At 38.6% G+C, this 14,283-nt stretch overlaps 1 protein-coding gene across 12 annotated transcripts in view; it reads left to right on the top strand.

The window, feature by feature from the left end:
* Grik1 (glutamate ionotropic receptor kainate type subunit 1) overlaps positions 1 to 14,283 on the top strand; it is a 389,318-nt gene that overhangs the window by 333,352 nt on the left and 41,683 nt on the right. For 6 of the 12 annotated variants that reach the window (XM_026396167.1, XM_026396163.2, XM_026396160.1 and 3 more), the window contains 4 exons: positions 2,566 to 2,673; positions 10,683 to 10,796; positions 12,881 to 13,084; positions 13,727 to 13,950. In XM_026396167.1, the coding sequence (XP_026251952.1) occupies positions 2,566 to 2,673; positions 10,683 to 10,796; positions 12,881 to 13,084; positions 13,727 to 13,950 (650 nt within the window). Of the gene's footprint in view, positions 1 to 2,565; positions 2,674 to 5,088; positions 5,134 to 10,682; positions 10,797 to 12,880; positions 13,085 to 13,726; positions 13,951 to 14,283 lie in introns of all 12 variants that reach the window. The other 6 variants (XM_026396161.1, XM_026396159.1, XM_077795037.1 and 3 more) reach the window with 2 other exon arrangements.

The following is a 14,283-nucleotide window of genomic DNA, read 5'->3' as shown; positions in this document are numbered from 1 at the left end:
GTGATAATGGTTGGAAATGGGTGGGAATTATGAAATTGTAGATGTTTTTAGAAAAATTTGTGAATGAAAATGAATCCAAGTGTTTCATGTGAAGATGTTGAGCCATTTCTATCATGCATTCCTGTGTCATGGCAGAAAATTTTGAAGATTAAAAAATAAAATAATCAAAATGTAAAAAAAAAAAAAACTATAAGTGAAATCACAAAATAATACTGGTCAGTGTGGTGTAACTGCGGCGCTGTGCTTTGAAGGGAGAATTGTGACTCTGAACCAAGATTGTACAATAATACAAGGATGGATAGGGGTTGGGCAGACTGAGGGAGGGTGCATGACATGATGAGCAAATGTACAAGGGCTGGAGGGACCAAGCCATCTGCAGTTAGAACTGTGCACAGGGGGCAGTGGTGGAAAATGCTGGAGAGGTAAGTTAGGCAAAATTTTGAAAGACCTCTATCTTATATGACATTCTTCAGAGAAACAAATCACTAGAATATATAAATACATATAAAAAGATCTGTTAAAAGAAATTGGCTCACACAATCATGGAGGCTGAGAAGTCCGAGAATCTGCCATGGGAAAGCTGGAGACACAGGAGAACTGGTGATGTAGTTTCAGTTCAAGGCTGAAAGCTGGAGAACCAGGAACCCAGTAAGATGAATTCCAGTTTGAAAGCAGACTGATGTTCTAGCTCCAACAGCCAGGCAGAGGATGATTCTTCTGTTCTCTTGTTCTACCTAGGACCTCACTGAATTGGGTGGTGCCCACCCACATTGGGGGAAATATGCTTTATTCAGTCTACCAATTCAAACACTAATCTCTTCTACAAATACCCTCACAGACACACCAAGAAATAATATTTAACTAAATATCTAGGGATCCTGTGACCCTGTTAAGTTCCCATAAAATTAATCATCACAACCTCCAATGGAAAGTCAAGGTTCAGACTGATTTGCAGGTGTCATGAATCCATAATATAGTTTATATGCTGGGGAAGTTGGCATGAATATGAAAATTGTATTTTGGGACAATGAATCTGACAGTGATTTGCATAATAAAATACAGTAGAGACCAATATAGAGCAGATATATGAGTCTTCACAAGTAGGTAATATCCAAACTCTAGAGTTTAAGAAAGTATAGAGAAGCAAGTTAGTGGTAAAAAAATAATAATTCTTAAAATTTTAAATGTTTTAATTGTATTATTTGTTGTATTAAGTTCCATTTAATTCTCACAAAATCTTTGCCTGGATTGAACATTGAAGTCCAAGATAAACTGGATTCAGGTTAAGTGACTTAACTGGAGTCATGATCCCTAGATTCAAATCCATAGTTGTGTACACAACTTGTGTTCTTTCCACATACCACCTACCTCTCTTGGCCAAATGAGTAAATACATTCAGTAAGTGCATATGATGTAAACAACTGAAAATATAAGTATAATTCTTTAGGACCTCTACATTTTACAACTGTCTGATGAATTTCATAAAGTTAAAAGGGAGAAAAACAAATGTATAATTACTTTATCCAAATTTATAAGCAAAACTCAAATAACTAGGATCCCAAAAATGACCAAATGAGCTCAAAGAACCACTATTTTTTATTGAATGAAACCACCAAACATTTACAACGTGAGTTCTATGAAGGGTAGACAACTGTGATTTTTAATCCCTAACATGATATTGATGCATGCAGTTGGTCTCCCTTAAAAGATACCCAAGTCTTGATCCCTGTGTTCCCTTACCCGCAAAAAGATTTTGCATATATGATTAAATTAAGGATCTGAGATGAGTGGATTATCTTGGATTATTTCCACGGGCTCTAAATGCAATCACAGGTGTCCTTAGAGAAGCAGAGGGGGGTTTCATACAAACAGAAGAGTGGGAGGCAATGAATTCACAGAGGTGGAACTTGGAGTAATGTAACTACAAGGCAGGGCTGGCAGCCACCAAAGGCAGGAAAAGACAAGGACCAGTATCCCCTAGAGACTCCAGAGAGGCCACGGCTCTGATGACACGGATTTCACCCAGAACTGCGGGAGAATAAATTTCTGTGGTTTTAATCCACCAAGTCTGTGAAAATCTGTCGCATAGGAAACTACAATGCCCAAATCACATTAGACAGCCATTTAGATCACAAACACCCTGCATGTTCAATAATACATGTTGGTCTATGTCTTTTTCACAGAGAAACAGGAGGAGGCACTTTCTCTTGGCAGTAGCTGGAAGGGGGTTTGAATTGACCTTGGAAAATAAAATATCATGACTTTCCAAGTCTTTTCTTACTCCACCTGCAGACTGTGATGCAGTAAATTTTTTTCATGCTGCCCATTTAGGTTGCCACCCCTTACAGGTTTGACTGGTGTTGGGGTGTTAGGACTGATAAAATAAGTGGGTGCCAATAAAATGGTGACACTTTCTGGTTTTTGTCGCTGGGCCAGTGCAGTAACTTGCAACAGTGTGACGAAGATGAATGTCTGGATGCTGCAGTGAACTTGAGGCTTTGCAGTTTGGATGGTCCTAAGATCACACTATGTTAAGTGGTAACGCCACTTGCCTTTTGTCTACAGGCTCGGTGGGATGGATTGACTGGACGAATCACTTTCAATAAGACCGATGGCCTACGGAAGGATTTTGATCTGGACATCATTAGTCTCAAAGAGGAAGGAACTGAAAAGGTAATCTTCTCCATTAACAAATAAATAAATTGATGAATTAAATAAATTAATGACTAACGAGCACTGCACAAGCATTTTTGCTACATTGTGCAGATGAGAGGGGGAATGAAAAGTGCTTCTCTGAATATGTTCATTCACAGCCGGTGTTCTAGATCATTCTCCCTGATCTGCAGATAGACATTGATATACTTATGCATCATACATGTGCTGTTAATAGCAATGCTAGTTAATGCTTATCAGTGCTTGGTTTATATAGCAAGTATACATACTTACTAACTAAATAACTCTATGGGTAGGAGTTATTTGGCCCATGTCTCAAAGGTTTTAAGAGATTGTTTCTAGACTTAGAAGTCAGAAGCTGTCAATGACTTATCTATGGAATGGCATCCAAGGGTTTCTCAGACATTTATTTTAATTGCATTCTATTTTAAGATTGGTGACAGAGGGTTGGAATAAAATAGAAGATGCTTACTGATGAAAATTAACTTTGCATTCTTAATTTTAGGACAAATGCTAAAAAAATTAATTTTAATGTTGCATTCTTACCTTAAGGTTATTTTAGTTGTAACTCTAAATATCCCAAAGTTTAAAACTTTATTGTGTTTAGTATGTAGAGTAACAAAAATGTAAACTATTTAGTTAATAATGATAAAAGAATTCCAGCTAGTAATCATTGCCCCCTCCCCCCCACCACCCCACAACACACACACACACACACACACACATACACACACACACCTGTAATCCCAGCTACTTAGTATGTTAGGCAGGAGGACCTCAAGTTTTAGATCAGCCTAGTCAAATGAGATCTTATCTTGGGGGGGAAATAATTTGGCTACACAGTATATTTTATTATATCAACTTATTCATATTGCATGTATCAATGACTACAAATTGAAATTAACATGTCAATTTTGAAGATTTTTCCCTTTAGGATCATAAGGAAAAAAAATTTTGAACCCCACAAAAATCATCTGAGCATCAAAATTCTATAACATTTTTATGGTCATGAACAAGATGGTATGCTTAGTATAAGAGTGTCCTTGAAAGCAAAAGATTGCTTTCTTAGTTTTAAATAGTTGGGTTAATTTTTTTTATTGAGGTGTTTCCATTTCTACTTTATTGCTGTTGTTAACTGAGATACTTCTTTTTTTAACTTTATTTTTTGCAGGTCCTAACAACCCTTCCCTACTACAACTAGCATTAATTCAGTTAAATGCAGTAGCAGCTTACCACTGATGTTGAAGTATTTGAGGAAAATAATTAGTTTCCAGTTTTGAGTGTACTCGTCTACATGCACATTTCCCATGTCAAAAATGCTGCCATCTCCCTCTTTCTGGCTTCTGCTTCATGCCGATCTGCTCCTCTGCTGGTTTAATAGCATGGGGCATCCACCCAGCCTCCACGACGACGTGTGGGATTCAGGCTGGAGGAAGCAAAAGAAAGGAATACTCACTTTGATCTAAAAACCTATAATTTTTTTTTTAAAGAAAATGTCTGCTTCTCTAGGCACGCCCTCTTTTTTCCCTTCTTTCTTCTAAATGTTCAGCACTAAGGGAGGAAGAAAAGCTGTTCAGGAAACATCTTTGGGGCTCAGCTGGGTGATGAAGTAGATGGAGCTATTGTTATGCCTTCGCAGCTATCTAGACTCTGCAATATTATGCACATTCTATTGGTGTTTTTCCATCACAGGCAAAATGGAATTAGATGAAAGTGTTTCTGTTTGTTTCTTATCTCATCATTGTTTGCAATAACTTTTCTTTCTTCAGGTGACATGGGCTCAATTCCTGCAAAGTCTGATTGGGCCTTGAGGCAATGGGGGAAGCCAACACATCTCTCTCAGGAGCCGGGGGAGGACATGACCAATCTTTCCATGTCAGCCTCTCTCAGGGTCCACAAGGAAAATTATTAGAAAAAGCCCATTTCTCACTTATACTCAAGTTTCTGCTGTCTGGAAACCCATAGCCAAAGAATAAATCTCAAAGTATGCTCTCTTGTGTAGCTTAGGAATACTGTGTGTGTGTGTGTGTGTGTGTGTGTGTATACATGTGTGACCCTCTAATTTAATTACAAATACCTTCAGCAAATCTTTTTTAAACAAGGGAGATCTGTTAAAGCTGCAGCATAGATAACTGTGTATATTTTTAAAAGTGCTTTAAGTTGTCTTTTTTTTTTTTTGCATGTGAAAGGAAAAGTAAAAATTGAGTCTTACCACACAGTAACTTCTGGAAAACCCAAGTTTTGAGTCCTCTCATTACTGTACCCATTATCAGGCTTAATATTGAATTAAGATGCAAAATTCCAAACAACAGGTGGAGAATGTGAACACTTAACATTTGTACGCCAAGTTCCTTTTGGGTTCTATGCTCCATTTTAATTCAGTGCTATTTTTATTTTTTTCCTCTGTAAACCAAGGCTGCTGGCGAAGTGTCTAAGCACTTGTTTAAAGTGTGGAAGAAGGTTTGTACTCTGATAAAAACTGCAGGAAACTTGGGGTGGGGTGGGGAACACCCATGGAAAAACCTGCACCCTTCCACTTGTGCCAGACTAGTAGCTTTCCATTGCAGTTTAGAGGTGATATTCTATATAAAGGGAGAAGGGGGTGATTGAATATATTCTTGTCCAACATTATTCATAAGTTAAGACTGACTTGTGATGGATTAAATAATGAAGGGCTAAATGACTTTCCCTAGATTATTTCTGTTCCTCCCAGACAGGATTTGCAGCTGTTAGGATAGAAAACAGGTAGCTTCAACTAAAGCAAACATTGGCCCATTTATATTCTCCTTCTTATATCACTAAATATTTCCCCTAAAGAGAATAAAAACAACAATAGATTAGATCCATCTGACTGGTTTGATAGGCTCCATCCTCAGAAGGCTGGGACATCTCCTTGAATGTCACCACCACAAAATATGAGCCATTTTCAGAAATTCCTCATTCGTAGAACGAGCTTTGTTTTGCAAGATATCTATGTCATGGCATATTTTCTTGCAATTTATTTTAGAACTAGTTTCCAGAGGACAAAAGCATTATAAACTTTGGAAAGGAAATGAGATTATCTTATAAATAATAATACCTACTACTTCATAGTTTATGGTACAGTATCATGCTGTCAGTGAATGTGCTTAGATTTATATAAGCAAATGTTAGCCATTAAAAACATTCAGAATGGAAAAACATCCCAGGGCTAGGCAAGCACTGCACTGTCTTTCCTTCTTTCTCCTCCCTTCCACCTGTTTCCTTAAAACTACTTGCTGAAAATATGTTGACTGATAGATGGATCTTAAATGACTTCAAGTTATTCAACTTAAACAGTTTGTCAGGTTCACTTTCATCTTTCAAATTATCAGCTGAGTCACAGAAAGCATAAGCAGTTTCTCCCTGTAGCCAAAAACTTTTCTCTCTCCTGTTAGTATTCAGCAGATAGTATTCAGCTTGAAAGTTTCCCCCTTTTAAGTTTTAAAAAGCTTGCATTTAATGACCTTGTTCTAATCTTCAATGAACCAGACTACTAAAGGCATAGAGAAGTTGAACTAGTTTCCTCCTTGCTAGTGAACAGATGACCCTAACTTACACCCAGAAAGCAACTGATTACACTAATCCAGCTGGAGACTCCAGGCACTTATGCAATGTTGAATTAATCCACACCAAGTACCCTAGGGAATGGAATCCAAGTTCTGCAATTGTACACTGGGGACGGGGAATGTCCTCTTTTTGCCACTAAACTGCAATATCCATGCCACATCCCAGGGATGTAACCTCTTGACCTTGCTCATCCACACCCATAGTAGTCTTCATCCTTCCCAATGCCCCCTCATTGCCCACCCCATCAGCTGTCTATGCTGTGGTGTGCTGTTTTGTGTTATGACTGTTTTTCAGCAATTCACAATAACCAGGACTCTAGCAGAGGGACTCTTTCAGACATTCTGCACTCTGCCAAGAAGACTCTATCTGAAAAGACAAGGATTTGCCGCCATCATATTTAAATTCCAAAAGCTATTCTGGCACTCCCATCTTGGAATGGTTCACCTGAAATTCTTTCCAAAGGAGGAATGTGGAATAGCTGGGCACAGTGGCACAAGCCGATGATCCTAGCCACTCAAGAGGCAGAAGAGAAAGGATCACAAGTTCAAGACCAGCTTGGGCAACTTGAGGAGACCCTGTCTCAAAAAAGAAAATAAGGGAGACTTAGGTGTAGCTCAGTGGTAGATGGTAGAGCCCCTATCTCAGTGGTAGAGCCCCCATCTCAGTATTGCACCAAAAAAAAAAAAAAAAAAAAAAAGCAGATGCATTTCATGTTTGTCATTGGTAAATACTTGATCATTTCACTCAGAAATTTTGGATTTGGCATTTATGCAAATCCCTCTTAGGTGTAGAAAATATAGATACTAGTGATTCTGAATGCCCTTTGGTCATGCCACTTTTTTTTTAGAGTTTGCTAAGTGTCCTCGGAGCATTCCTTTTCAAAGCTTCCAGGATAACAAATGGCTGGAGCCTCTTGCCAGCTTGTACAGAGAGAAGGCAGAGAGAAGGCAAGCCAGACAATTTAGACTTTGAATGTGCCTCCCCACAATTTAGCCATAATTGATCCACCCTCCACTGATTCTCACTGATACATTACTGCTGTTTGCTTTGGTTATACAGTTTGAAAATTGAGATTCCGCTTCCTGGAGGCCCTCCTCCAAGGTCATAGCACAAGACCTAGATGCCAGTATCTAGGCATCTGGGTAACCATACTCCCCACACCCGCGCATCACGGGGTCTCACATCTTCAGAGACATTCACTCACTGACCACCTGTTCATTTCAATTAGCAGGCAAAGTCAGTTGACAACTTAAGTTTAAATGACACAAGCATGCCTGCATACACGTGTGCACACACAGAGACAAACACACCCGTGCTCTCCGGTTTTGCTGATTGAAGGGTTTAAAAACAGAAGGCTGAGGTCATGCAAATTGCATATGAATATTGTTTACTTCCCCAGAATAGCCTGACCTTTACTATATTTTGCAACTCTTTTCATTTACATTTAAAAGCTCTTCTGTTATACAGCTACTAGGAAAAAAATAGTTTCTCCTTTCTCTCATTTTATGGAAAATTTGCACTATTGGGACTCTGGGACTTAGTTGATTGAAAAGGCAGCAGCAATAATCTCTTACCTTCTGCATTTTTACTGGGAATGGTAAAAACAGCAAAAGCCAGATGTTAAGCTGTGACATATATTTGTCTACAATTTCAAGTTTTATTTCAGAATGGAATGAGACCAAAAAAACCCCTAAAGTCACCATTTTTAAATATTTCAAAAATACTTCCTTTAAACACACACACATGCAACATTAATGAAAATGAGAGTTAAAGAGAACATACTCTATCACTTAGCTAAGTGTTTAAAAACATGGTTTCTATTCTTCAACGGTTACTTAATTAAAAATCAGGGCCCAAGTCAAGGTTTAATCAAAATTCTACCTAGGACCCAATTTACATACAGTCTTCATGGAGTTACAAGTTCATTGCTAACAACCTAGAACAAAGCTTTGAACAAAAGCCAACAGACAAATGTAGTTAGCCTGAGTTGCTTCCTAGAAGCAAGTGTCTCTGCTTCAAAAAAAGTAGGAGAAAGGGAAAAGGGTGAGAAGAAAATGTCCTATTTCCTGGGTTTAAGGCTAGCTATGGAAAACTGAAAACTTTTTAATCAACAGAGGCATGTGCACATTCCTGGAGACTCCAGGCACTTATGCAATGTTGAATTAATCCACACCAAGCATCTCCAGAGGCCCCGGGAATACTGAATGGTTACTAATGATGCTGGCCTACACCCAATTCTACCTCTAACACATCCTCTTTAGATAGTGTCACAATATTTTCATGCAAAATCTGCTTCCAATTCTGCATTTACTTCTACCTATTTCTTTATTTCTCCAATGAAATAATCCTAGTTAAATACAGAAGGAGGGAAAACAGTGAATTTGAAATAGTGTACACGAAAATGTGAATGTTTGATAGACTTTGAAGCTTTCCTAAAACATTTCTGTCTCTAAAAAGGATACTTGCCAAGCAAATGAATTTAGGCAGTAATAAAATTTGGCCAGTAAATCAAAGTAAAGTTAGAAAAAAGCAGAGATGGAAGGTGCCTAACATTTTCACATGTGATATGTTGTTTAATCATCAGAAAGTCCCTATTATCAATATTCTGCTGGTAAGGAAATTGGGGCACAGAAGGGTTAAGTAACTTTCTCCAAGGTCACATGGCTGGTTAGTTTCAAAGCTAGGATTGGGACAAAAGTCTGTTTGCAAAGCTCACTCTATTAAGCTAGCCCAGTGTCTTCTTATTGTGGAATTCAAGCATAGACCCACCCTACCAGAGTATGTTCAAATGTTAGTTTTCCTATAACTCGCTCTATTTGTCATAGCTTCTTTACTTTATCATCTTCTAAATTAAAAAAAAATCACTATCAATTCCTATTCTTTTATAAAGCAAGCTTAAAGAAATTCCTGGGACAGTCATTTCAATGTCCTTTATTATTAATATTTGTGCAGCTCTATGCACACACCAACACTTCCTCATATATAATCTCATTTGATCTTCTCGGTATTTATAATAAAAAATACAAAGCTCAGAAGGGTTAGCATCAGGTCCAAGGTCACATAGCAACTGCCTGTTTCTGCCTGACACTCAAACACCCTTGCATTTCATCTCAAAAGTCTCCCAGTAAATGCCTACAGGACTCAAGACAAGTAGCTCAATACCCTAAGGCTCATATTCCAGGTTTCCTCAAAAGCTAAGCAAATCAGTATACAGGTTTAGTATCCCTCATCTGCAGTGCTTGGGACAAAAAAAAATGTTTTGGGGTTATGGATTTTTATTTTGAAACATTTACATACATATAATTAGTATCTTGGAATAAGACCCAAGACTAAAAACAAAATGTGTTTGTTTGGCATACACCTTATACATGGCCTGAAGGTAAGCATCTGCAATAGTTTTAGTGCACATGCTTGGACTAAGTGAGACACATCACATGAGGTCAGGTATGGAATTCTCCACTGGGTGGAATTTTTATCATGTCAGAGCTCCATGAGTTTGTCTTTTGAGAACATTTTAGATTTTGGACTAGGGGTGCTCAACCTGTGTTTCTATAGGACATAATAACTCAGGAGTGACTAGGCCACTGGAGAAAATCAGAAATCATTATATTTTAAAAGCAATGGGCTTCACAGAATGCTTGCTAGTGGCTGTGGTTGGTTCTATGATTGAAAGATCAATGAGCAATAAAAGTGCATATCCTCACTTCAGGAGTTCATGGACAAGTAAGCATAGAAGATAAGCAAATGGATAATAAGAGAAGACTTAGATGTTATGACAGGTGTGAGCAGAGTCCTACTGGGGTGTACACGAAATGCCTCCTGCCTAGCACTGGCTCCTTAGTGATAGGCCCAAACTTGGTTGACTTCTCACCCACGTTTTCTCCCATTTATCTTTTCTGTTCTGGTGCCCTGTCTCCCCACAATTCACCCTGCTCCCTCCACCCCATTCTTTATGAATTTTAAAGGAATTGATGATACAATTTTGGCAGCATAATGTTTTTATCAATAGAACATCATCTCCAGAAGGGCAGAACTTGTTGTCGGTTCTTATATCTCTAACTTCCAATGGCTAGTTGACACAGAGGTAGGTGCTCAACAGATGTATGTTGAAAGAAAAATCTGAGAGTTATTGAAGAATTGTTAGATTTTTTTTAAAGAACAATCAGCTTAATAAATTAAAAACAAACAACCACAACAAGAAGACCTCTCCCAATTCTGTCCCTAATAGCACAGATCCCTCCCATTCTGTCTACACCCTCACTCTTCCATTGTTTCGTTTTCCCACCTTGAGTAGCTTCCACTGTGATGCCTGGTGTCCCCGACTGTAAGTTTTTGTGCCCATTCCTGGTATAGAAGGGGCCTCTCAGTGTAAATGCTGACTTGGAGAGCCGGCAGCCTCTGATGTGCTGTGTCTTGTGTAGATTGGTATTTGGAACTCCAACAGTGGGCTCAACATGACAGATGGCAACAAAGACAGGTCCAACAATATCACGGATTCACTGGCCAACCGAACCCTCATTGTCACCACCATTCTGGTAAGTCATCTCTGTGAAATTTGGGACATCTAATCTCAACTCCTACCCTAGACCTTGACAGAGTTTTCAGCTATCCTTTTTTTTGTTTATTTGTTTATTTGTTTGTTTGTAGTAGTAGTAGGAGGACAGAATGTCTTTGTTTTATTTGTTTCATTTTTATGTGGTGCTAAAGATCAAACCCAGTGTGCCTCACAAGTGCTCTGCCACTGAGCTACTGCTTCAGCCCTCAGCTATCATTTTCACGCCAGAAATTCTGTGTGCACCTGTCTGTTTTCCATCTGGGGCACTAAAAGCACGTGCTTGTACGTAGTTATACTGAACTAGAAGCTCCAACATCTATCTGAAGAGCCTTCACCTCAATTTGTTCTGAGCCCTGCTCTGCCTCCCTGTCAATACCACCTAACTGGTCCTTTTGCTCTCTGGCTGCTGATTGGTTCACTGGTTTCAAACAAGAGGAGACTCTACTAAGAGACCAAGGAAGTGGGAGGAGAAAGGTGGAGGAATTTCCTCCCCTGATCCCTTCCTAAGTCAACCAGTGGTTTTGTCAAAAAGTCTTTCCTTCCATAGCCATAGCTCCTGTACTGTCTGTCAATGACCCTGCATCCAAACTCCAGCTCTCCTGGCTGTAGGCTCCAGGAGCACTCTTCCCCTTCTCCTTGTCTCAGTTCTGTCCCTTACTGGTTTCCTGGTACAGTGGAGAATGCCCCCAGTCTGACCCCTACCTGCCTTGGCTCCCTTTCTCTGTTAACACCTCTGTAAACAGCCCCTTCATCAGGGTTCTTCCATGTCCTGCAGTCTGTTGGAACACTGCCAGCACCCCCATTCAGTCCACCATGCCCCTGCTGGTTATTTCTTCACCTCCTTTTCCTTTTCAAGGGACTGGGCATGAGTAGCCCTCTCTGAACTCATCACTTACTGGTATACCTGCCTTATTTCATTCAGCCCATGAGATTGGAGCTATTTATTTTTGTAATAGGTAACTTGTAAGAAAGATTCATCCTAAGTTCATCCGAGGTTTTACTCTTCTGATCACTAATGTCCTTGCAACGGGCCTGTAGAAACATAAGGCTTTCTGTTACATTTGCATGACCTACAGGTTTATTGATAGTACAATTTTTAGAACAAAATGAACTATCATTTAGTCAAAGAAGAATTAATAAGTTTGTAGATGCATAGTAGGAAGGAAATGTCCATTATTCATAGGAAAGGGGAGTTCCAAGTGAGCATATGAGCAAAGAATTACCAAATCTGAGTTGCTTTCAAACAAGACGATGGAACTGGTGATAAAAGAAGACATGGAAAGAGCCAACCAAAATATGTAAAAAGTAAGTAATAGTGAAGTTGAGATGATATGTAGAAGAGAAAACAAGAATATTTAACAGACAAGAAATTTAGAAAATGAGAGGATGTATTGGGTGATTTTGATTTCTCGATCATAAGTAGATGAGCCTCTTGGGTCAAAGTCAAGGGGAGGAGGTCATGCCAAAAGAGCCTGGATGTGACACATCAGAGGCATCTGGGCTCCCCATCCCCTCTGAGCTTTTCCATTTTCCAGAGTCCAAATTTAAGTACAACTGTGTCTCTGTCACACCAACTCACAATAACTGCCTCACCACTGGAAGAAAAAGTTCCTATCCAAAGAGGCAGGAGGAAAAGAAAATTACGAAGTGTTCTATATTTGCAGAGGGCGTAGGGAGAACAAATTTAGCAAATACAGGAAAGTAAGTGACTGATGTCAGTGCGTTTAACTCTTAAAAATCATCTTCATAGTGGTCTCCAAGCTCTGCGGAGAGGAAGGAATGAGAATGGTGGAAATTGTTAATGGATATGGATTTGTCGGGGTGCTAGTGAAATGTTCTGAAATTAGATAATGATGATATTTGTATGACTATACAAATGTACCCAAAACTGCCAATCTCTATACTTCAAAGGGATATATTTTATGGTATATCTTATATCTCAATAAAGTTTTTCTAAAACAAGGGAAAAAATCATCTTCAAACATTGCATATCTTCAGGATGCTTATGAAGCAATTCTTCCTTTTGTGATAATGGAGGTTTTATATTTGGTTTGTTTCCTTTAGGAAGAGCCTTATGTGATGTACAGGAAATCTGACAAACCCCTGTATGGAAATGACAGATTTGAAGGATATTGCCTGGATCTGTTGAAAGAATTGTCAAACATTCTGGGTTTCCTTTACGATGTTAAACTAGTTGCCGATGGCAAATACGGAGCCCAAAATGACAAAGGAGAGTGGAATGGGATGGTTAAAGAACTCATAGATCACGTAAGCAAAAATATATCTCACATGTTTCAAAAAACACACTCTAGGAGAAAGTACAAGAAAAAAAATGGTTGAGTCAGAAGAAATGTTTTCTTTGTTTAAATTATGAAAATGATTTTTAAAAAGGTAGGAGAAACAATCTCGATAGCAAGCCTTGCTTACTTGGAAGGGCAAGTAAGGATAAAAATTGAAGATCAAAATTTATGAATCCATCCTTCATACCAAATAAGCTTGAGTGATTCTTAAGCTAGATAAAGAATTCGAAGATTTAGGCTCAGAGCAAAATTTCATCTTGTCAACTAATATTATGAGCAAGCTGCCCATTTCTTCCTGTTCTCACATGCCCTTTTAAAAGATATCCTTCTACATTGTTTTCCTCCATTTAGTTCAAGAACGATGTCTATTTGTTTGTGTGGGTGCTTTATTCCTTCTGCTTTCTCTTTGCTCATAAATCCTATTTCATAAATATAACTGCATAAATTGTCTGCTTTTATATTGAAGCCAGTTGTCCAATCACAGAAATTTCTTGCATGAGAAGCATTTGGAGTTGAGAATAGGGATCAGGAATACCCAGAAAAAAAAGAGTAGACATTTGCAGAGAAGTGAGACAATTAAGCTGACAAGTTTTGCACTTGCTTTTTGCAGAAGGCTGACCTGGCAGTGGCTCCTCTGACCATCACTTATGTGCGAGAGAAAGTCATTGACTTCTCTAAGCCCTTCATGACCCTGGGCATCAGCATTCTCTACCGGAAGCCCAATGGGACCAATCCGGGCGTCTTCTCCTTTCTCAATCCTCTGTCTCCAGATATTTGGATGTATGTGCTCTTAGCCTGCTTGGGAGTCAGTTGTGTACTCTTTGTAATTGCAAGGTAGGTTTGAGAAGACTGAATTCACAATAACAGGATTAGGTCAGTCTCGGATTTACCTGTATGCTTTAGAGGTAGACAAAAATTTTAAATTCTTTATGAGTACTTTTAGTTTTGCTTAGTGTTCTATTCTCTCAAGGTCTCTAGATAAAAGCCCTGCTTAAATGAATAATGTATAATTATTCATAAAGATATCTTCAAAAGAGAGTAAAAAGACATTTCATATACTTAATATTTTTTTAGTATTTGAAGCCATATAAAATGATTATTTATCCATTTTCCCTGAGCTTTAGTGTAATAAGAGCAAAATCTCAACTAAAATATCTAAAACATTTC

Source organism: Urocitellus parryii, chromosome 2 (genome assembly GCF_045843805.1).
Source record: "Urocitellus parryii isolate mUroPar1 chromosome 2, mUroPar1.hap1, whole genome shotgun sequence".
In the NCBI taxonomy this organism is placed as follows: domain Eukaryota; kingdom Metazoa; phylum Chordata; class Mammalia; order Rodentia; family Sciuridae; genus Urocitellus; species Urocitellus parryii.
Note: the sequence above shows the minus strand (reverse complement) of the source record. Positions and strands in the feature narration are given on the sequence as shown.